The 23,641-nt window shown below is 43.9% G+C and overlaps 1 protein-coding gene and 1 pseudogene across 2 annotated transcripts; one reads left to right on the top strand and one right to left on the bottom strand.

Annotated features, from left to right (window-relative positions):
• Positions 1-6,804: 6,804 nt before the first annotated feature.
• On the bottom strand, positions 6,805-6,902 carry LOC117723548 (U6 spliceosomal RNA; annotated as a pseudogene).
• Positions 6,903-9,295: 2,393 nt separating this feature from the next.
• Positions 9,296-22,421, top strand: Tmem170a (transmembrane protein 170A). 2 transcript variants are annotated; one of them, XM_034522187.2, is made up of 3 exons: positions 9,296-9,552; positions 16,027-16,128; positions 18,889-22,421. In XM_034522187.2, exons 1-3 carry the CDS (start codon positions 9,420-9,422, stop codon positions 19,017-19,019), a joined length of 366 nt encoding a protein of 121 aa, XP_034378078.1. In that variant the 5' UTR covers positions 9,296-9,419; the 3' UTR covers positions 19,020-22,421. The 2 variants fall into 2 exon arrangements, with proteins under 2 accessions (XP_034378078.1, XP_034378077.1); XM_034522186.2 differs by having other exon boundaries at positions 9,319-9,552; positions 16,027-16,197.
• The last annotated feature ends 1,220 nt before the right edge of the window (positions 22,422-23,641 follow it).

Below are 23,641 nucleotides of genomic sequence, written 5' to 3'. Positions count from 1 at the left end.
GGACCTCACCAGGCTTAGAAAGCAATATCATGTGACCTTGACTATGACATGGTCCCTTGAGGTTTGAGAGTCACCCAAGCCCTTGTCTGCTGTTGCAGTCCCTCTGCCTTATCCCTTTCCTGCCTTCATATTCCTCCCCAATCTGCCTTCCTGCCTTGTGCTGATCATTGCAGATCAAAACAATCAGCTTCATCCCTTTTCTAAAGGAGACCACGGTCAAATGAGAGAGTCAGCCTGGGAACAGACCATCCCAGTTACTACGGTGTGTACAGGCATAGCGAGATGAAGCAACTGCTTAGGACGCCAGAGCGAAGAATGAGAAGATTCTGGTCTTTATTGGGATCCAGGAAGGCTCTGGCTTAGGGCCCAGCACCTCACCTGACAGTGGCAACCCCTGAGTTTCCTTTGGCTCAAGTCACGTGTTCTATTGATAGCATGATGAATAGCATATTCTATTTTATATGCATTGTTATATGATTCATTCTTTTTTTGTTCTCTGTTTCTGGAGGTGCTGGGGCAGCTGACTGACAGTGGCTTAACTTTCTGTGTGTAGAGCACCACAGGCAAGCCTTGGGGTGAATCGTGGACTTTTGAACATTGGGCATTCAGAGCAGGGCTTAGGGTGAGTCTCCTGGCCCAGTAGGTTTCAAGCAACCCACAAAATCAACGCAGATGGGGTTCAGGACAAAGGTTGGAGGTGCCCTGGCTGACTGGGAACAGCAAAGACAAGTCTGAGGACCCAGAAGCGATTATCCTGTCACTCTGCCCAAGTGTAGTCATCACTGAGCACTGCCCAGCCTTGATTGATTGGCAGTGCCCTGTCAAGTTATCAGTGACTCCATTCACACTCTGCAACATGACTATATCTCCTGCTACTAAGAAAACGCACCTTGCTGGGCGGTGGTGGCACACGCCTTTAATCTCAGCACTTGGGAGGCAGAGGCAGGTGGATTTCTGAGTTCGAGGCCAGCCTGGTCTACAGAGTGAGTTCTAGAACAGCCAGGGCTACACAGAGGAACCCTGTCTCAAAAAACAAAAAAACAAACAAACAGAAAAAGACATGGCTTTCTCCCTCTACCCCTCCCCCACCATCTCCTCACCCCCTGTCTCCCCATCCTCCCTTGTTGAACTGGGCTATTGCTTTGACTTCTTTGGCTGGGATAGTATAGTATAGCATAAGGGCCAGCACACCAATTCCTAGGCTAGACCTTGTAGAGAAGGTATCACAGGTGGGACTGCAGCTGAGACTCTGCAGTAAAAAGATAGATCAAGCTGAGTGTTTTAACGCATGCCTGTAATCTCGGCACTTGGGAGGCTGAGGTTAGAGTTGTTTCAAGTTTGATGCCAGCCTGGACTGCATAGTGAGTTTAAATCTAGCCTGGGCTATATAGCAAGACTTGGCTAGCCAATATACAAAAAGGCCGAGTAACATGGTGAAAAAAGTTAGTTTATTAATGATTGCCTTGGAAAATCACATAGGCGAAAAAGAGCAACTCAAAGCATCGTCTTACAACAGTAGCTAGCATGTTTAAAAAGAACAGTTGTGATACAACACTTGTAGTCTACACAAGGTTCTAGGTTCTCTCCCCAGCACTCCCTCCCCACCACGCCACAGAGGAGCAAATTTGAAGAGCCAGCAAGGTCGGCTGAGTGGGTAAAAGGACTTGCCACACGAAAGCCTGGTGACCTAAGTTCCATCTCTGGATCCTACAGTGGAAGGAAGGCAGTGTCCTCTGGCCTCCACGTGCTCGCTGTGGAGCACCCGCATGCTTACACGCTGCCACTAATAATAAATACGATAGAGATCAGAAACAACAAAAGTGTTCATAGAGAAAAGATAAAAAAAAAAAAAAAAACAGAACTGAGAGAAAGAGACTCAGGCTCACAAGGGTGGGGTACTGCGGAAGACAAATCTGTGACAGGAAATGAATGGGGTGGTGTTTGTTTACAGATCTCCATGGTTCTGTCATGGTTCGTGCTTAGGATGTCAGTGCTGTCAACTTCAAGACCTTGTGAGGTCCAGGCCAGCCTGAGCTACGGAGATAGACCTTGTCTATAGGCAGAAAAGGGTAAAGAAAGCTCTTTTGGCATTTGCTATTTTTATTGCTACATTTATTGGTTTGGTTTTGTTTATTTATTTGTGGGGCGTGGAATGTTGGGAAGACAGATTTTTGGGGGCTCCCAAGGTTGAATTCAGGTTGTCGAACTTGCATGGCAAGCATTTCTGCCCTCTGAGCCACTTCTCTGGCCCAATGGCACACACTAGTTCTTTTCAGTGTTTACTCTCAAGGGTCTTAACCATGTAACCCTCGATACACAGGAACTCCTGTGAAGACCAGATTCACCTGCCTTCGCCTCCCAAGTGCTGGGATTAAAGGCCTGCCACCGCACCTGGTGGTATTTGCTTTTCTTAATTGCCTTCAGCTCAAATGTAATGTTTACATGAGAAACCTCTTTTTATTTTATTTCATGGGCATGTGTGAGTGCCTACATGTATGTATGCGAACCACCTGGGTGACAGGTGTGGAAAATCCTTTTGCTCAAACCACACTTTATTATGGATCAGCTTGTAAACAGATGACAGTTACTGATGTACCTAAATCAATGAGCGCCACTTTGCTCCCAGAGCCCCACGTCCAAAGGCCGCCTCGCTTCGCCTGGAGTCATGCTAATATTGTCCTTGTTCTGGCGCATGTGTCTAGGATAGTGATTCTCAACCTGTGGATCTCCACCCCTTTGGAGAGTACCTAAGACCATCAGAAAACATGTATTTTTACATTACAATTTGTAACAGTAGCAAAAGCACAGTTATGAAGTAGCAAAAAAAAAAATTTTTACGGTTGGGAGTCAACATAATATGAGGAACTGAATAAAAATATTACAGCAATAGGAAGGATGAGAATCACTGATCTAGGATTTTGGCTAGTGAAAGGCTTTAAATTACCTAGTAAGTGACTGGAGAGAGCACTGGCTGCTCTTGCAGAGGACCTGGGTTCAATTCCCAGCACCCATGTGGCAGCGCACAATTCTAGCTTCAGGGAAACCAATGTCCTCTTCTAGTGTCTATAGGGACTCATAGTACACATTCATGCAGGCAAAACATACACAGATAAAGTAAGAAAAAAAATAAATCTATGGGGGAAAATTGCAGGTCAGATGGCTTAGTATCTAAACCCACTTGCTGTCAAGTTTGGTGAACTGAGTCTTTAGCACCCATGTTTGTGGAAGAAGATAATTCCTGAAAGTTGTCCTCTGACCTTCATCCTAATCCTGGTGACATGTACACACACACACACACACATACACACACACACACAAACACACACACCCGAAATCCAAATTTTCACAGCTCTATTGTGATGCAATTGATATACACCAGCTGCACATTTTATTGTAAAAAACTTGAGTGGCTGACCGGCTGCTGGCCTGTGGTGGCAAACTCCTTTAATCCCTGTGCTCGGGAGGCAGAGGCAGGCGGATCTCTGAGTTCGAGGCCAACCTGGTCTACAGAGAGAGTTTCAGGATAGCCAAGGCTATACACCTGTCTCGAAAAGCCAAAAACCAACCAATCAAAACCCAAAGTACCTCACTTGGGCTGTGCATTAGTGGACTCCACTAAGAGTCACCCAATTACACATGGTTACATGTGAACTTTTTCCCTAAGGCTTCTGGATTTGGTGGTTTTCTCTGAATCTGAAGTCTTTATCCTGTTCAACATTGTAAACATGCCTTCATGCTTGCTTTCGGGAGTTTTTAATTTAGCGTTTCCCACCAGAAGTCATAATGGTAAGGACTCATATTCCTGACCAGAATCAAGTGAGAGGCAGGGTTTCCCCACCCTTCCCAGGCAGGCCTTTGTCACACTGCCCTCTACTGACTGATCTGTTCCTTATAGTTACCTTGAACTGGAATTTTCCTGGCCCACACATCTACCCCACTGAAGTGGCTTAACAGGACCATTTGTTTGTTTGTCTTTCGAGACAGGGTTTCTCCATTTGGCCTTGGCCAGCCTGGCACTAGCTCTTTAGACCAGGCTGGCCTCCAACTCAAAGGTCCACCTGCCTTTGCCTCCTGATTGCTGGAATTAAATTACCACCTCCAGGCCCTAACAATCGAAGAAGAAGAAGAAGAAGAAGAAGAAGAAGAAGAAGAAGAAGAAGAAGAAGAAGAAGAAGAAGAAGAAGAAGAAGAAGAAGAAGAAGAAGAAGAAGAAGAAGAAGAAGAAGAAGAAGAAGAAGAAGAAGAAGAAGAAGAAGAAGAAGAAAGAAGAAGAAGAAGAAGGACGAAGAAAAGAAGAAGAAAGAAGAAGAAGAAGAAGAAGAAAAAAAAAAAAACAACAAAACACACACACACACACACACACAAACCCAAAAAACCAGAGAGCCTCCTTGTATATCACTGACTATCCTGGAACTCGGCATGTAGATTAAATTGGCTTTGAACTCACAGAGATCTATCTACCTTATTTGGTCTCCTAGGTGCTGGGATTAAAGGCATGTGCCATCAAGTTCCACAAAATACATAGCACAGGCTGGCATCCAACTCCTGACCCTTCTGCCTCTGTTTCTTCATCAAATCCTATGAGCGAGCGTGTATCACGGCAATTGGCACTTTATGACCTCTATGCCTAAATCAGGTGGGCTGTCCTTACCCTGATAAGCTACGTGATTTAGCTTTAGGTACTACTTTCTCTCCATGGTTGGCCATGGTTGGCTTCTCTCTCTCTCTCTCTCTCTCTCTCTCTCTCTCTCTTTCAACTTCATCTGTGGATCTCTGGGATGGAGAGATGACTCAGTAGTTAAGCACAGACTGCTTTTCCAGAGGAACTGGATTTGATACCAGCACCCACATGGTGGCTCACAGCTATCTGGAACTCCAGTTCCAAGGGATCTGACATCTTCTTCTTCTGGCCTCCACAGGCACCAGGCACCCATATGGTACACAGACATACAGATAGACAAAACATTCATACACATAAAAAAAGCCATTATTACTGTGTGCATGCATATGTGTGTGCACCTGTGCAGGCACGTGTAGGTGCTTGCACGTGTGTGCCTGTGCATGTGTACATTGGTACATGCGTGGTTAGAGGACAACTTTGTGGAGTTGGTTCTCCTCTTTCACCTTTACATGGGTTCTGGAGATCAAATGCAATTGAATAGGTTTGTGTGGCTAATGTCTTAATCCACTGAACCATGTCATTGGCTCATCGATTTTGACATAGTGACTCACTCTGTAGACCGGGATAGCCTGGAACTCACTATGGAGCCCAGGTTGCCCTAGAACTCTTCGTTTGCCTTTCTGTCACCCACAACCAGCTCCCACAGATTCCCTTCCTTTCTCTTTCTGTCCCTTACTTTCCCAGTCATTAAAATTTTAGTAATCGAATTGAAAGTAATGTCATAGCTGGTCATTAGTTGGCACATGCCTTTCATCCCGCAGTCAGGAGGCAGAGGCAGGTGAGTTTGAGGCCAGCCTGGTCTATAGAGTGAGTTCCAGGATAGTCAGGGCTACACAGAGACACCCTGTCTTGGAAAAAAAAAATTTAATGAGCTATCTCACTAAAGTGCTTGAAAGAGAAATGCCGGAGCTGGAGAGATGGCTCACAGTTAAGAGCACTGGCTGCTCTTCCAGAGGTCCTGAGTTCAATTCCCAGCACATGGTGGCTCACAATCATCCGTAATGGGATCTGATGCACTCTTCAGGTGTGTGTGTCTGAAGACAGCTACAGTGTACTCACATAAATAAAAATAAATCTTTAAAAAAAGAGAAATGCTGTGCTTTGCATACGATGCTCCCTAATTTAAAGTAAGTCAGTCTTCACCATGTAGGTACTGACCCAGTGTATGATTTGATCATATCATGAAGGACCAAGGGTTTTTGGGGTTTTTTTGTTGTTGTTTTGTTTTGTTTTGGTTTGGTTTTACTAAACAGGGTTTTTGGTTTTTTGTTTTGCACACACACACCTAATATTTTTCACAGTGTAATTTTTTTAAAGATTTGTTTATTTATTTTATGTATAGGTATGCACTGAAGCTGCCTTCAGACACACCCGAAGACAGCATCAGATCCCATTACAGATGGTTGTGAGCCACCATGTGGTTGCTGGGAACTGAACTCAGATATCTGGAAGACCATCAGTGCTCTTAACCGCTGAGCCATCTCTCCAGCCCTGCACAGTGTAACTTTTTTTTTTTTTTTTTTTTTTTTTTTGGTTTTTCGAGACAGGGTTTCTCTGTGTAGCCCTGGCTGTCCTGGAACTCACTCGGTAGACCAGGTTGTCCTCGAACTCAGAAATCCGCCTGCCTCTGCCTCCCAAGTGCTGGGATCAAAGGCGTGCGCCACCACTGCCCGGCCACAGTGTAACTTTTAAAGTGATTTTATTTATCTATGTTGTGTCTACACTAAGCTCCTGTTTCTTAATTTGATTTATAGTTGATGCTGCATTTGAAAAAAAAAATATATATATATATATATATTTTGTGTGTGGGCCGGTGAGAGACACATATGTACAGGTACTCTCAAAGGCCAGGAGAGGGCATCGGGTCCTCTGGGTAGTTGTAAGCTATTGTAAGCTCCCTGGAAGGTCCTCTGAAGGAGCTGGAAGCACACTTAATCACTAAGCCACCTCTGTGGGTCCCCTCCCCACCTCCTCCTGGACTTGACAGCTCAGGCTGGCTTTGCACTTACCAGTAATCTTCCCATCTCTTCCCATATCTGAGCTTACAGGTGGGTGCTGTTTTACCTGGCATTCTTATACGTTCAGAGCAGTTTCTGTTCCTTTCACTTCTTCTTCATGCTTATAACAATATGGAAGGTTTCGGGAATTTGCATGCTATTCTTATGCAGGGGCCATACTAATCTCTGCGTCATTCCAATTTTACCTATGTGTTGTGCAAGCAGGCATTCCTTTTCTCTCTCTCTCTTTCTTTCTTTCTTTCTCGCTCTCATTTTTAAAAAAAGGTAATAGAAGCCAGATATAGTTTGCACAGAAGGTTGCAAGCCAAACGAGACTACACAGCAAGACTTTGTCAAAAAACAAACAAACCAAAAACGTAATAAAAATTGTGGAAGTTTATTCCAAAGAAGTGAGAGGATTAGACGGCTAGTAAAGGCAAACACTCAAAGGCTCGAAGTACATTTTCCCTACAAAGATATTGATGCTTTGCCCTCTAGGCCCTTCCACTTTGCTGTCAAACTGCCAAACTTTCATTTCTTTATAGGCAATCTACAGGTTCTCCCTGGAAGTCTTCTAGGGACCTTTGTGTAGTTCTGGGGATCAAATCCAGAGCTGCAGTCATGAGGCAAGGCATCTGTCAGAGCTATATCCCCAACCCAACTTTTTTTTTTTTTTTTTTTACTTCTTTTCTTTGGGAGGAAGATGAGCAACATTTGGGTGTTCCTTGGATATAGCACAACTTATGGGAAAAGGTTGTTGGCCTTGCTTACTCTATCATGTGAAACCAACAATCCTACAAAATCTAAACTGCTGACAAGATGTCTAAATCTACTAAAAAAACCAGCTGCCTCAAAAGGTTTTAAAAATTATTGATTTATTATATATGTGTATTAGTCTGGATTCTCTAGAGGAAGAAAACTTAAATATTTATATTTATTAATGAATATGTTAAATTATTTATTGAATTATATATATATATATATAATATATGATTTATTAGAGTGGCTTACAGGCTGTGGTCCAGCTAATCCAACAGTGACTGTCTACCAATGGAAGGTCCAAGAATCCAGGAGTTGCTCAGTCCATGAGTCTGGATGACTCCGTTGGTCTTCAGTATACACTGGAATCTCAAAATAGGCTCTAATGTCAGTGTCTTAGTTAGGGTTTTACTACTGTGAAGAGACACCATGACCAAAGCAAGTCTTATAAAGGCAAACATTTCATTGGGGCTGGCTTACAGCTGCAGAGTTTCAGTTCATTATCATCATGACAGGAAGCATGCCTGCTAGTGTGCATGCTGGGGAAGGAGCTGAGAATCTTGATCTGAAGGCAGCAGGAGTGTCTCTTCCACACTGGGCGGAGCTTGAACACTAGGAGTCCTCAAAGCCTGCCTACCCCAGGATACACTTCCTCTAACGAGGACACACCTAGTCCAAGACCACACCCAGTCCAACAAGGCCACACCTCCTAATAAGTGCCACTTCCCATGGGCTAAGCATATTCAAACCAGTAGATGGTGTGGTTTATATCAAAGGTGGATAGCCCACTTCAAAGACCCAGATTATGGGTATTCCTACTTGAAATCAATCGCAGGTTTAGCCAGCCATTGAGGTTTTAGTTCATTCCGGACGTAGTCAAGTTTACACCCAGGGATAGCCATGGCAATATGTATGTGGTAACCTGTGCCATGGAGTCTGAAGGTCAAAGGACAACTTGCAGTTATGGGTTCTCTTTTACCATGTGGGACCCTGAGATGGAACTCAGGTCACCAGGCTTGACAGCAGGTACCTTTACTTGCTGAGCCATTTTGCTGGCCCCAGAAGGTCTTTTCATTTCAGCTCCTAAAAGTTTCAACTTCGGTGACTTACAAAATTTCTGGTCCATTTTTAAAGTCTTATTTTTGCTTGTTGGTTGTTTGGAAATTGCATCTACAGTCTGTTTTGTTTTGTATTTGCTTTGGTTTTGTTTTTGGCAGAGTTTCTTGGTGTAGTTCTGGCTGTCTTGGAACTCAGTCTGTAGACCAGGCTGGCCTCTTAGAAATCTGCCTGCCTCTGCCTCCTTGAGTGCTAGGATTAAAGGCGTGCGCCACCACTGCCTAGGGAACCTACAGTCTTTGACACGCTAAGCAACTGGGGTTGGAATCTAGGATATTGTACAGCTAGGCTGGTTCTCTGTCAGTACATATTCAGCCCTACAGAGAAATTTGAGTAGGCTACCGGTCATCTCATATCTATTTATTTTATGTATTTATTTTTGGTGCTGTATCTTTGCATACTATTTTTTTAAGTTATGTGAGTGTATGTGTATGTGAAGGTAAAAAGACAACCCATGGGAGTTGGTTCTCACCTTCCACCATGTGAGTCCTAGGGATGGAAGGCAAATCACTCATGCTTGGAGGCAAGCGTCTCGCCTCTACCTGCTGAGCAAGCTCACCGGACTTGTCCTACTTAAAGGTGGCACTAAAGCAAAGGGCAGAGCCCAACACACTCAGATGGAGCAAGAGAAACTTGCCACTAGGGGCGCAGCATGCCGGGGGGCTTTTCTAATCGAACGCAGCGCCAGGGGGCGGGAACAACCGTTGCCCCGCCCCCTCCATCTGCGGCGCCCTGTGATTGGAAGGAGAAACGATTACTATAGCAGCGCCGTTGGAGTGGGCGGGAGAAGAGGGCCGGCCAAAGGTGACGCGGTGGCTGCGGAGGTGCGGTGCTCCGCGGCGCTCCGGGCGGTGGATGGCGGCGGGATGGAGCGCGAGGGGAGCGGCGGCGGCGGCGGGTCAGCCGGGCTCCTGCAGCAGATCCTCAGCCTAAAGCTCGTGCCGAGGGTGGGCAACGGGACCCTGTGCCCCAACTCCACTTCGCTCTGCTCCTTCCCAGGTACGCCCCGCCCCGCGCCTGCGCACTGCGCACCTGTCGCCTGCCTCCCAGGGCGAGGCCGAGGCAGCCCTGGAATCGCACTTGGGGCGACGGCTGTCCAGTCCTAGGGACTGCTTGTATACTTCCTCTGAGAGCCTGTGTGCTGATCCTGTCCTCTGACTCTGACCTACACCCATCTCCCCAGCAGCTTGTCTATGGAGGACTCACTTGCTCAAACCTGTTGCTCATTTCCCCACCCGCACCTTGAAGAACTTAAGACACAACTTCTAAATTGCTCTTAGCTCCTTCCTACGCGAGCTTCGCCGCCTTCTTTCTGCCAGTAGGGGCTTTTGAAGTTACAGTTGTTACAGTTACCCCGTAGACCTGCTACAGTTCAGAAAGTTGTGGAGAAGAGAATGATCCCCTGGGATCATTAATAAAGGCCTTCAGGGGAGGGCATGATTATTTGCTTTGGATTTTTGAAGGCAAGACCACAGAGGCGGGGGGGGGGGGAGGAGGGGGATGGGGTAGGGGTATTAGGACACTGCAGTAAAGAAAAACTGGCCCGGTGACGTTGGAAAAGATAGGTGGGATTGCTGACTGCAGCCTTAAGCCAGACACCTGTGAGTCTCATCTGCTGGGCAGCGACTGCCAGGCGCCTCTCGGTGGACACCTGGGACCTGCCTGTGTAGTAGCCGACAAGGTGATTATCTGTTTTGTGGCAGCTGAAGATGTTAGCTCGTGATCCTGCCCACGGGGAGAGTCTGGAAGTTCAGATTGTTTCCAGAAGTATTAGTGTCACATCTGACAGTGATTACACATAAATAAACATGTAAATAAATCTGACAGTGATTACAAATAAATACATACACACACACATCATTCTGGAGACCCTCTCCAAAAGATGAAGGGTTCATACTTTCCTAGGATTCAATCAGTCTGACTCATTTTCTTATTTCTCTCCCAGCTATTTGGGAACTTTCCAAACCTGAGAATGTGAAACACAGAATAAGTATCTGTATGCTTAGGTTGGGTGGTAAAAGTCACACACCTGCTTAAAAGCTGAGGCTCATTAGGCATTCAGAGGTGGAGTTAGACAAGCCTAGATGTCGGGCTGCTTTAGATTATGGGGCCACAGTTAGTTGTATATTTGGCTTGGGTTGATAGAAATCTCATTATGCAAAGCTTGGGTTGATAGAAATCTCATTATGCAAAGCAGGACTATTCTGGTTCTTACTGTCTTGGTCACATCAATACACTTGTGTGTACACATTTCAACTTGTTATACTGCAGAAGTCGAGACACTTTATGATTCTTAAGCTCAAAACTTCTGAACCAGGGGTGTGTCCTGTCACAACGCCCCAAAATCACACCACTTCTTAAATCCGTAACACGGATAAAGTGATGTTTATTTAAACAGGCCTTATTTAAATTTTTCTCCAGTTAACCAAATAGCTTTTTTCTTTTAAAAAAATATTATTTTAAATATGTGCATGTGTTTGGGTGTGTGGACATGAGTGCAGGTGCCCACGGGGGCCAGAGGTAGGGAGTTACAAGTGGCTGAACTATCTGACCTGGTTGCTGGGAATCAAACTGGGTTCTTCTGCAAGAGCAGCAATCACTCTTTACCTCTGAGCCGTTTCTCCTTTGTGGTTTTTCACTTGTTATCTGTTTTTATTTGGCAAGAGAAAGAGTTGTTTCACTAAGAAAGAGTAAGAAAAGAGTTTTACTGTGAGCTGAGAAAAGAGAGCCCAGTCAGAAGCCTTGCTTAAGTCCAGATGCTAATCAAGAGTCAGACCTTGCCATGGTTGTGGAGGCTCACAACCCTAACCTCAGCATTCTGGAGTCAGAAACAATCAGATGTCTGAGTATTGGAAGCCAGCCTGATCCACAGAGCATGTTCCGGGCCAGCCAGAGCTACATAAGAATAGAAGCACACACGGAATTTTGTTTGTCCTGGCTCTTTGGTCTCTTTTACCCTGGGACAGCTCTTCAGTTTACTTCATGTTTTTTTTTTTTTTTTTTTTTTTTTTTTTTTTCCATTTTGATCCTCACCTGGAACTCATAGGGAACTGAAGTCATGTCCTCTGGAAAAGCAGCAGCTGCTCCCAACTGCTGAACCATCTATCTCTCCAGACTCTCTCCTGCAAATGTTAATCTACATGATGTATTTGGGTTTTACTCATGCTGAGGCTGTGAGGACCATTCCTTCATCAGGTTGCCCTTCTAGCCAATGTGGCTCCAGACCGGCGATATCAACATGGATAGAATCATAACGCTAATGCAGGACTTGACCTCAAGTTGACCAGAGTGCGTCGTAAACACCCCCTCCCTGCCTTGTCTCATCTTTATTGGGAATTCTGGTTATAATGGGTCCTTGAAGTTTTCTCCCTGGTTTGAGACACTAAGGCCCTCTTACTAGGAATCTTATTCAGGGTCCTGAGTCTGATTCCCTCTCTATTTTGGGCACACAGAAAAGGTTACTTGTGTTTTATGCCAACTCATGGCAGATCATTGCCCTAAAATATTCTGTGGTTTCTCTGCACTAAAAAGCTTTGAATTGATTTTTTTTTCTTTTTTAAATCTGCTTTTTCAATTTATCCATCGAGGTTTCTGCCAAATTCTCATTCTAACTTTATCAGAGCTCTTTTGCTGTCTCTTTGTATTTGTTTGTTTGTTTGTTTGTTTGAGACAAGGTCTCATTATGTAGCTGAGGTGGCCAGAGAACCTGAACCTTCCTGGTGCTAAAGCTGAGATTCTAGGCCTGCACCACCATGACTGGCTCTTAGTTGTCATTTGTAATAATCAGGAATGACATTCTCTATGTTCATTCTCTGAACATAGGGTTTCACTAAATTAACGTCAAATTAATCAAACCCAAGAATATTTTTAATGTGCTGTTGCTGGAGCCAAGAATGGATCCAACTTGGACAAGTCAGTTATTCATTCACTGAATAAGTATTTACTGATTATGATGTACCTGTTTTTAAGATTTTTTTAAAAAGATTTATTTTATGTATATGAGTACACTATTGCTGCTTTCAGACATACTAAAAGAGGGCATCAGATCCCATTACAAATGGTTGTGAGCCACCATGTGGTTGCTGGGAATTGAACTCAGGACCTTTGGAAGAACAATCAATGCTTTTAACCGCTGAGCCATCTCTCCGGCCCTTAAGATTTGTTTGTATTTATGTGTATGGGCATGTATGTTGTATAGATGCCCATGGGGAACAGAAGAGGGCATTGAATCTCTGGGAGTTGGAGTTACAGGTATTTGCCCCATGTGGGTTTTGGGATGTGAACTCTGGTTCTCTGCAAGAGTACCAATGGCTCATAATTGCTGAGCCATCTCTCCAGTCCCGTTGTGTTGAAATATCTGTTAGAAGGGCCTTGACAGACAAAACAAAAGCCTTCTCATATGGATCACTCATTCCATGGAGACATGGAGAAAAGGAAGGATACCCCATACCTGGGGGAGATAGGAGAGAGGGCAGAGTAAGTGGCAGAAGCATGTCAAGGGATGGAGTGATGTTTTCCATTAAGTGATCAGGTACGATGGCACATACCTGTAAACACAGCACTTTGTTGGCTGAGGTGGGACGGTTGTGAGTTTGAGGCCAGCCATCCTGGGCTCATGTCTGAATTCAAGGCCAGCCTTGGCTATTGTTTGAAAAAGAATGCCCCCACCCTCATGGGCTCATACATTTGAATGCTTAGTTCCTGGTTGGTGGAACTGTTTTGGGAAGGATAAGGAGGTGTGGCCTTATTGAAAGATGTATGTCATTGGGTGTGGGCTTTGAGGTTTCAAAAGCCCATATCAGGCCCAGACATCTGTCTGTGTGTGTCTGTCTGTCTGTCTGTCTGTCTCTCTTCTCCCTCTCTCCTCTCTCTCTCTTCTCCCTCTCTTCTCTCTTCTCTTCTCCCTCTCTTCTCTCTTCTCTTCTCTTCTCTTCTCTTCTCTTCTCTTCTCTCTCTCTCTCTCTCTCTCTCTCTGTCTCTCTCTCTCTCTCCCTCTCCCCTTAGTACCTGTGGATCAGGTTGTACGCTCTTAGCTACTGTTCTGATGCCTTGCCTGTCTGCTTCCTACTATGGTGACAATGGCCTCACCCTCTGAAAAGGTTAACATGCTTCCAGTTAAATACTGTCTCTTAGAAGAGTTACCTTGGTCATGGTGTCTCTTCACAGCAATAGAACAATGACCAAGACAAGTAGAATCAGCAGAGAGGTGCCAGGCCACAGTTGGTCATGCAGAGAGTAAGTCATTGTTAGAGCCGAGGGGATGGTAACACCTAGCAGATAGGAGACAGTTGGCAAGCAAGGAGTGTTCCGATGACTGATGTAGACTGATGGGCCAGGAGTGTCCAGGCAACCTAGTTCCAGTAGGCAGTCACAGGAGTGGACAAAACTCTAGTCCTCAGGGGACAGATGTGGTCTGCTTACAAACGCGGCTTTACAGAAGTTCACCCAGGAACAGGAGTTTACACAGCTGTTTTTTCCTGGGACCTAAGGTTGGGAAGAGCCAGCTGAAAGGATGGCTTCTGGCTTGCCTGGGACTCCTTCTGTTCCTGTTCTTTTAGACTGGAGTTGGTCTTGGGGCCAGGGTGACCCAGTTTTGGGGGTTAAAGGCAGAGAGCTGGTCATCAGCAAGCCCTTTTGTTAATTCATACATCTGGAGGACACACAGCTCTCCACGGGACTCTGCTCTTCCACTGTCCAAAAGCTCTGTGTGTATGTACGTGTATGTATCTCGCTCAAGATTGACCCCAGGGCTTTGATACCACCAGGACCAGAGTTTGGCTGTCCAATACCAACATAAATGCTGTGTGAGCATGGTGGCCAACCTGTAGTCCTGGCCACTTGGGAGGCGAAGAAGGGTTCCTCAGAACAAGCTGGCTAGCTAGACTGGCTGAATTGGTGAGGTTTGCATTCAGGTGAGAGGCTCTGCCTCCAAATATGAGGAAGAGAGGCACCCAATGACAAACTTTACTTCACATGTGTGCTTATACACTTGTGATCATACACAGAGGGAGAGGGAGAGGGAGAGGGAGAGGGAGAGGAAAAAGTTAAAAAGAAGAAGGCCCCCCAGATATGGCCTTTCAGTCTTGGACTTCCCAGTTCACAGAACCTTGAGCCAAAAGATTGTGTTACAGCAGGAGAAAATCAACAACACAGCTGCTAAGGAAGACCCAGCTGATACTGCACTTGGTTTGAAGCAGTGAACAAGGACATGCCGAAAGACAGAGAAACATTTTTGGCAGTGTGTTGAGCCAGAGAAACAAAAGAACTCTACATTGATCAATAAATAGCTATTAAACAGTTGGTAAATTAAGGTACAATAGATTAAAAAGAAATCACTTAGGTTTTTTTTTTTTTTAAGTGTTTTATAGATCCAAGTTTGTGATAGCTTTTAAAATCTCATAATCATCCTGAGAGTACTTTTCTAAACTCATTTAATGTAATAAAGCCTTCTTTCCCTCTGAAAGTGTTTTAAGTGGTACTATATGTGGGCACTAAAGTAGCTAACACAAACAGCTTGGGTGGTGGTGGGTAGGCAGGATTTGAGGGTTAGGGGGCTAGGTGGGTGGTTCATCCCTGTGAGCCGCGCTCCACAGCTCAGAATGGTGCCAGTAGGATCCTGCTAGCCTTCCTTGGGTAGGTGCTGTGCTTCAGGGGAATTAGCATGAGTGAGTGTGTGGGTGTTTGTTACAACCAGGCTGCTGTGACAAAAGTCCACAGGCTAGACCATTGGAACAGCTAGTTGTTGCTCAGTTCTGGAGGCTACAAGTCAGATCTGGGTGCTAACCAGCAGTCAGGTTAAGGGGAGGACTTCCTTCCTCTCCCGGAGCTGCCTCCTTACTGTGTCTACAGGTCCTATAAATGAGTCTAAATAAGTCCTGCTGGATTTAAACAGCTGATAACCTGTGAGTGGAAGTTTTTGAAGCCTTTAAAAACTCAATAAAGCTTAGCATGGCGGCAGATGCCTATAATACACAAGGGAGGCAGGAGGATCAGAGTTCAAGGCTAGCCTCGGATACATACTGAGTATGAGGCTATTCTGAGCCACATGATGAGACCCTGTCTTCCAATAACAAAAAACAAGGTTCTGGGAAGGAGGCTTATAGGTTAAGAGCACGCACTGCTCTTGCAGAAGACCCAGGTTCAACTCCCAACACCCACATGGTGGCTCACAACCATCTGCAACTCCAGTTCTAGGAGATCCAGTGTCCTCTTCTGATCTCCATGGGCACCAAACATATACATACATACACACACACACATGCAAAACACATATACAATAAAATGATTAAATCTAATTTAAAAAGGTTTCTCCACCCAACTCTCAAAACAAAAACTCCCACAGCAAAACCCACTAAATACAACTTCCTGCTGACAAGATTGGGAGCCATGGATGTAGGGGCCTGGACTGGGCCCCTTGGCAGTGCCTCACTGGGAAAGCTGGTAACTCTACTTCCCCTTTCTCTTCCCTCACAGAGATGTGGTATGGTGTGTTCCTGTGGGCACTGATGTCCTCTGTGTTCTTTCATGTCCCTGCTGGACTGCTGGCCCTCTTCACCCTCAGACATCACAAATATGGTAGGTTCATGTCTGTAAGCATCCTGTTGATGGGCATCGTGGGACCAATTACTGCTGGAATCTTGACAAGTATGTTAGACATTAAAATACCAGTCAAAAACTTGTGATGTGGCTAGTCACTTAGTTTTAGGACTCATTTTAGAAATGGGGGCTTGGGGGTGGGGCGCTGGGAATTTAGCTTGGTGGTAGAATGCTTGCTTAACAAGCACAAAGCCCTGGGTTTGGTTTCTAGTAATGGGAGGGGAGAAGTGTGTGTGTGTGTGTGTGTGTGTGTGTGTGTGTTTTCATGTGTACACATGCACACACACAATAAGTTTTAGAGTTAGCTTTTAAGTGTGGATCTTATTTTTTTTATGTATTCCTTTATTGGGTTTTATTTTGTTTTTTAACTCTCAAGCTCCTTACCTGGCCAATCTCTTTGGCTTTCCAAGTCAGATTTGAAGCATTTTGTGATGGGCCACTAGTAAAATAAAAGCATTTCCCCACGGATGTCTCAGCACCTCTCTGATCCCGTTTCCCCTAGACCTGGGCTTTGCAGAGTGGTTCACTGATTGTGTCTCCTTTAGGGATGGAGAATAAATCTGTTGAGGAAGATAATTGAGGGCTAGGCATGCAAAGTGGAAAAGCTGACATAGCATGTCTGAGGCCTGGGTTTTACCCCAGCACTGCACACAAAGGAAGTAAAGTGTCTGATTTGTGTTTTTCAATCTCCTATATTCCCCGACCCCAGACTTCCTGACTAGAGACTGAAGTAACATGGAAATTACAAACTATTTTTAAACCCACTTCTTTTTTTTTTTTTTTTTTTTTTTTTTTTTGGTCTTTGTTTTGTTTCATGTCCCTGACACAACTAGAGGAATGAAAAATGATAAATCATTTTTCAATTTATACTTACACAGAAGCATGTGTATTTATTTTCTAGAAATACAAACTTAAAATGAAAATAAAAATGATATTGTGCGTTACTAGTCACAGGTTGTATTTTGGTGTGGTTTAAAAAAAATAATTATTTTTATGTGCATTGGTGTTTAGCCTACATGTATGTCTGTGTGAGGGTGTCAGATATTGGAGTTGCTGACAGTTGTGAGCTCCCTTTTGAGTACTGGGAATTGAACCCAGGTCCACTAGAAGAGCAGGCAGTGCTCTTAACCACTGAGCCACCTCTCCAGTCCCAGCTATTTTTAAATATATATTATATATAATATATTTATATTATAAAAATATATAAATATATATTAAAATATATGTATATTATACAAAATATATATAAACTCATGAATGTATTTATAAAACATAGGAATGTAACATTCCTAATTTGTCACCTATTTATTTTTACTGTAAATTTAAACCCTGAGTTTTGAGCAGAAATGCCCATTTGGTCTCTCTGACTGCCTTTCTTTCTCTCTTTTCCTTCCTTCCCCTCACACCCTCTCTCTCTTTCTCTTTCTTTCTTTTGATACTGTAGTTTTGTTTCTCTGTGTTCTGTGTCACTAAATGCTGCAGTATCCACACGGAATTCCTGGTCCCCGAGACAGTAAAGCAGGGGTGGAAATACCCAGCCACACCCTTGAATGCTGAGGGATGAGATGTCTGCAAGCCAAGGGCCTGGCGGGCATAGTTGGCACGTGCTCACTCTATTCCAACGCTTTCCGGAAGTGTTTCCTTTTCCTGCTCTCTTGGGCTTTTTTTTCTTTTCACCTCATCTGTATCTCATGAGGGCTCAGGTCAGGTTCCTCAGGCTTCTTTCTTTTTTCTTTTCTTTTCTTTTCTTTTCTTTAAGAAAGCTCAGTTACAGAGACCCCATGAGACTTGGGCTCTTGACACCTTGGTGACATTGATGGCCACTGGAGGCAAAGTCAAATATCTAACACTATTTGCTTGTCAAAACACAATACTATCTCGTGTCACAGTTTAAGAAAGTGCAGTCTTCCCTTATTTTGAGGTGCTGAGAGTGGAACCCACAGCCTTGTACATCCTAAGCACATGCTTTGTCACTGAGCCACACCCTCTATTTACCTGTCGTAATTGGATTTCGTTGACTGTGTTTACTGAGTGTCTGTGACTCTCAGAGGGCTAGCTGGGTCAACACAGGTCTCGGTGTAGAAGATGAGATGGGGTGTCTGGGTTGGCACCAGTGTTTCTGTGCTGGGCTCCCATTCTCCAGGAGGTCGTAGTGACTATAGGAAGGGAAATAACAACCTGGAAAACAGAAAGAACCCTGTGCTCTCTGCCCTGGTTTCCTTTGAATCCCATGTTGATTTCTCCCTTCTTTCTTCCTTGAATGGAATCCTCCATGTACTAGCAAGTGGAGCTAGGATCCCCTGTGCCCTGGAACCATTTCTTGATCTGTCTCAGTAGCTTGTCATCCATTGCCAAAAATGTATTTGGTGATCATAGGCATGGGGTCAGCTAGCAGGAGATGCTGGACCAAGAGGGAACTGCTGTCTTGTTATCCAACTGTCACTTCAGACCATTCAGTGAATATAAGATGCCCAAGCTAAGGGGGTCCAAATATAAATGCTGACTTGCGAACCTCATAAAGAAAGTTAGCATGATCACCAGAAAGGACAGAGAGCACAAAACTTTTCGTTCCTAACTAAATAATAAAAACTCTATCTCTGTGCAGTGAATATTTTAAATCTTATACTTTTTGTGATGTCATTCATCTCAGGTTTTGTTTACTAATATTCATTCATATTCTCTCTTTCTCTCTCTCTTCCTCCCTCCCTCCCTCCCTCCCTCCCCTTGACTTTGAACCAGGTGCAGCAGTTGCCGGGGTTTACCGAGCAGCAGGGAAGGAGATGATCCCCTTTGAAGCCCTCACCCTGGGCACAGGGCAGACGCTCTGTGTGGTCATAGTCTCTTTTTTACGGGTTTTAGCTACTCTATAGCATACGCTCTCTCACTGTGATGTCATCCCTGAGTTGTGTAGACTCCTCAAAAGGAATGGACAGTGTCATGGTTTCTTCATTCCTCAAATGGGAGCCACTAGGAGGCCTGAGAGTGTGAAGACCACCACAGTCCTTTCTTCTAGTTGAAGCTCCTGAAATTGAAGACCCTTGTGGACACCTATCATTTTCAGCCAAAACAAGCTCCTGGCTTTTTCTTCTCTTGTGACAACCTAAGAAGTTTTACCCGTACACCGGTCACCTAAGCCATCAATGCCTCGGAGTCTGTGTCCTTCCTTTGAAAAAATGTATCATTGCTGTTTCTGAGCAACCAGTGGAGAATGCTGCTCGATTTCAAGGGGGCAGGCTGCTCTGTACCAAGAGCTTAGCAGTAAAGCCAAGCTGGTTTGGGTTGGCTGAGAACAAACTGGTGGAATGTAACAGGAAGAAGAACTGAAGTAGAGTTCAAAGCAGCAGCTTTGGTTTCACTGTCAAAAGTAGGTGACCACTGAGAATGTGACATGTTATGAATAACTATCTTGACCTCTGATATATTTCAAGAGATGTGAATTTATCATTTGATCAAAATAAGCTAGCTAATTGAGATTTTTTTGTTTTTTGGGTTTTTTTGTTTGTTTGTTTGTTTTTTTGGTTTGGTTTTGTTGTTGTTTTTGTTTTGTTTTAAAGACATGAGGTCTTGCTTTATTGCCCAGGCTGGTCCAAACTCCTGGGCTCAAGGCAACCTCCCACCTTAACCTCCTGAGTAGCTGGGACAATAGGCATCATTGTCGTGCCTAATCAAGGTTCTTTTCCCAAAGAATATCCATGATACCTTGTCATCTTTAACACTATCCATTGTATTTACCGTCTCCGAAAACTCACAGACTTTCTTAAGTGGCTGGACTTGAACTTCAAAACCGGGTAGGTTAGGACACTCTTTGGACATTCAGGCACAGATAAGAAACTTGCAGGATTCTCTTAGAGGTTTTCTTGGTGTTTTTCGTTGATTTTCTGAGTCTGTGCTTGTGCAGTGTGCTGAAGGCATTAGTGGGTATTGGTTTTCCTCACACTCTGTTTACCTAGCAATGGCTCCTCAGCCCGCCCTTGCAGTATTTGAGTATTCACTCCCAGAAAGTGCCTAACACTTCCTCTTCAGACATAACCCCTCTGGCCTTCTTATTTTTCTTCCAAGAGAATTTATATCCTTAAAAAGTAGTAGTAGTTTTTAACTCGATTTTAGTATTTTAATTTTTAACTCTACTGCCTAACTTTGTTTTCCTTAAAAAGGCCTCCAGACTGTGACCTTCAGAAGGGAAAGGGGGTGCAGGACTTAAGCCCCTTTCATCAATTCCACAGTTTTGTATAAACTACAGTAAAATACAACAGCCTTGTTGTTACCTGTTTTCAGTGTAGCTTCTGGTGATTAACTGACATTTTTAAAAGAAAATTTTTATTGTGAGATTAAAGCTCACAGCCTATGAGGAAATAAATTTAAAGCAATATGCTCTCAGCTTCTGGTTAACTACTAGCCAGGAGGGTCTGGCAAGATCATTCAGCATGAAAGGTGGTTCTCCGGACCCACGAGGTGGTTGGAGAGAACCAACTCCTGCCTTTGTCTCTGCTCTCCACATGCGGCTCATGTGCACATGTAAATAAATGTAATTAAAATTTCTTTTTAAATAGCCAAGACTCTCTATGGCACCTGCACCCAGGCGCACATACTTCCTGTCCCCACATACACATGATTTTTAAATTTGATAAAATAGCCAGGCAGATCAATTTACCCAGTAATGGCATCAGGGGAAACTGCAGGGATGGCTCCAAAAATAATTGACTCTTTTCTTTTGACCACCACTTGTTAAAACTGTAGTGACGATCAGATTTGGTGAGCAACTAGAGTGCAAATAAATGGCTCTTCACATTCCCCAGCAAAGAGAACAAATCTTTCTTCCGTCAAAAGATCTCCATTTTCAGTCTGAGGGACTTTGAATTTGGAAAACATCCCTTCAGCTGGAGAAACTGGAATATTATACTGGGCCTTGTGGGAGCTGATAGCAGCCCTAGAAGGATGCCTTGTCTTACTAAGCATTCTTTGGATGGAATTTTACACACTAAGCACATGGGTAAATAGGTGGTTGGCTGGTTCCCCTAAAAAATAACTTATGAATATAGTCATCCATGGTTAGAATGTTAGGTTATTTGTATTTACAACCAAGACACAAAAGTTAGGTTGTTTTTGTTTCCATGTGTTTCATCAGCTTTAAAAACAAAAACTTGAAATATAGCTTCAAATTATTGTTTCATCTATCCCAATGCGTGTGAAGCCCTTTTTCTTTTCTTTCTTTCTTTCTTTTTTTTTTTTTCTTTTTTCTTTCTTTCTTTTTTTTTTTTTTTTTTTGGTTTTTCAAGACAGGGTTTCTCTGCATAATAGCCTTGGCTGTCCTGAACCCACTTTCTGTATCAGGCTGGCCTCAAACTCACACAGATCCACCTGCCTCTGCCTCCCAAGTGCTGGGCCTCTAAACACATGCGATGTGACACCTTAGCCGGCTGTGTGAAACATTCTTTTGTGGATAAATGTACATAGATTCTATAGACTGAGCTCTGTGGCTTGAAATGTCTTCAGGAAGAAACCATATGAATGATAAAGAGTGCATTCCACTTGGATTTCCGTTTCTCTTCCTCCTCTTGTCTTAAACTTAATTTGTCATGGTTTATGTTGAGCTCATCACCTTGAGTAATTTCCTCCCTTCGAGGACTTCCTTGGACCCTGTGTGTGTTGTCTCCCCCTCTCATCCTCTTTTGAGCTCTGAGATAGGGAGGCAACCCCCAACCAAAAGCTGATCTCTTGATGCCTTAGTGTGATTTTGGGGTAAAAATGAAGTCCATGTGCAAAAGCATAGTGATTATGAGCAAGATGCACCTCCGGGCTACACACTTGCTCTGCAGTAAGATACCACTGAGGAAATGCCGGGAGCAGCCGGGCAGCAGTTCATGCAAGTAATGGCGTCCTTCCTCTGTCCTTTAGGTTTTTAAATTGTATGTTGGCTTTTGATTCCAATGTCCTTTGTGACCGCCCTGGTTTCCCTTAAGTTATTGTGACAGTGTGGGACATGCCAACTTTCCCTGAGGAACTCTTTCCTGGAATGTGAAACCCCAGTGCCATTAATGGTCAGTGTGCAGAAGGTTTTGTGAACTTGTGTTTCTTTCTTGTGTACTGTGTAAGGCTGGTTATGACCAAAATCAGTTTAACTTTTTATATTAGATTATTGCACTTAACTGCTATAGTCAAAATGATCAAATCTTTGTACATTAGAGATTTATTTAAATATTATTTTTCTACTGACGTTTCTAATGCTAGTATAAATGTTTATTATCAATAAAGAATTACTTTGAATTCCTGGAGTTGGGATCTCGTTTTTTTTTTTTTTTTGTTTGTTTGTTTGTTTGTTTTACTTTTAGATTTCATTTGAGGCAATGTCTTGCTACTCATCCTTGGCTAGCCTCCAACTCTTCAGGAAGCCCAGGCTGGCCTTGAATTTGTGGCAGGCTTCCTGTCTGTCTCTGCCTCTGAAATACTGGGATTACAGACGTACCACCAGACTCAGCTCTGGAGTTGCTTTTTCTTTTTTTCTTTCTGAGCCCCCAACCCCACTACTACTACGACAATGACAATGATGACAACTACCACCACCTCCTCTTCTTCCTTCTCTTCCTCCTCTTCCTCTTCCCCTCATCTTCTTCATCTTTGTCATTGTCCTCCTTCTTCTCTTCCTCTTCTTCTTAACTTTTATTTTTTCTCTAATTATTTATTGGTTTTTGGATAGGACCTACTAAGCAGCCATGGCTGGCCTAAAACTTGTTTATGGCTGTTCTGGAACTATGATCTGCTGCCTCTGCCTCCCCAAGTACTGGGATTAAAGGCATGTGCTACCATGCCTGGATTCCTTCCCCCTCACCCCCTTTTTATTTACTGGTGGGAGCATGGGCACGTGCTTGTCATGGCCTGTAACTAGAGGTTAGAGGACAGCCATTTTTAACCACTGAGCCGTCTTGCCAAGCCCTAGAATTATATTTCTATTGCAATCTTTTATAATAAAATTCTACATGGGTTTTTTTTTTTTTTTTCCTGGTTTTCAAGACAGGGTTTTTCTGTGGAGCCCTGGCTGTCCTGGAACTCACTCTGTAGACCAGGCTGGCCTCAAACTCAGAAATCCACCTGTCTCTGCCTCCCAAGTTCTGGGATTAAAGGCGAGCGCCATCACTGCCCAGCTAAAATTCTACATGTTTAACTGTATTTCTTTTATGTTCAACTTTATAATTTATAACTAAATTATTTTTCAGAAAACGTGGTTAAACTGTGCTTAAAGTGAAGATCACTCATTAACTCTACTGATCGGGCCATTTGTTCATATTAAGAAGCTTTGTATGGGGCCTGGAAAGATGGCTCAGTGGATAAAGGGTTTGCTGTGCCAGCATGAGGACCAGAGCTCACATCCCCAGCACTCACAGTAAAAGCTAAGCAGGCATGGGAACCCGCCTGTAATTCTAACACTCAGGAGGGATCCCTGAAGTTTCACCCAGAGACCCCCCCACTGCCTCACTAAATAAATATAACTAATGTT

This window comes from Arvicanthis niloticus, chromosome 18 (assembly GCF_011762505.2).
Source record: "Arvicanthis niloticus isolate mArvNil1 chromosome 18, mArvNil1.pat.X, whole genome shotgun sequence".
Taxonomy (NCBI): domain Eukaryota; kingdom Metazoa; phylum Chordata; class Mammalia; order Rodentia; family Muridae; genus Arvicanthis; species Arvicanthis niloticus.
This window is presented reverse-complemented; position numbering and strand designations above follow the sequence as displayed.

Coding starts and splice junctions, on each gene's coding strand:
- Tmem170a (XM_034522186.2), top strand. CDS start 9,420: ATGGAGCGCGAGGGGAGCGGCGGCGGCGGCGGGTCAGCCGGGCTCCTG. Junction 9,553..16,026: donor TTCGCTCTGCTCCTTCCCAG/GTACGCCCCGCC, acceptor CTTCCCTCACAG/AGATGTGGTATGGTGTGTTC. Junction 16,198..18,888: donor TACTGCTGGAATCTTGACAA/GTATGTTAGACA, acceptor ACTTTGAACCAG/GTGCAGCAGTTGCCGGGGTT.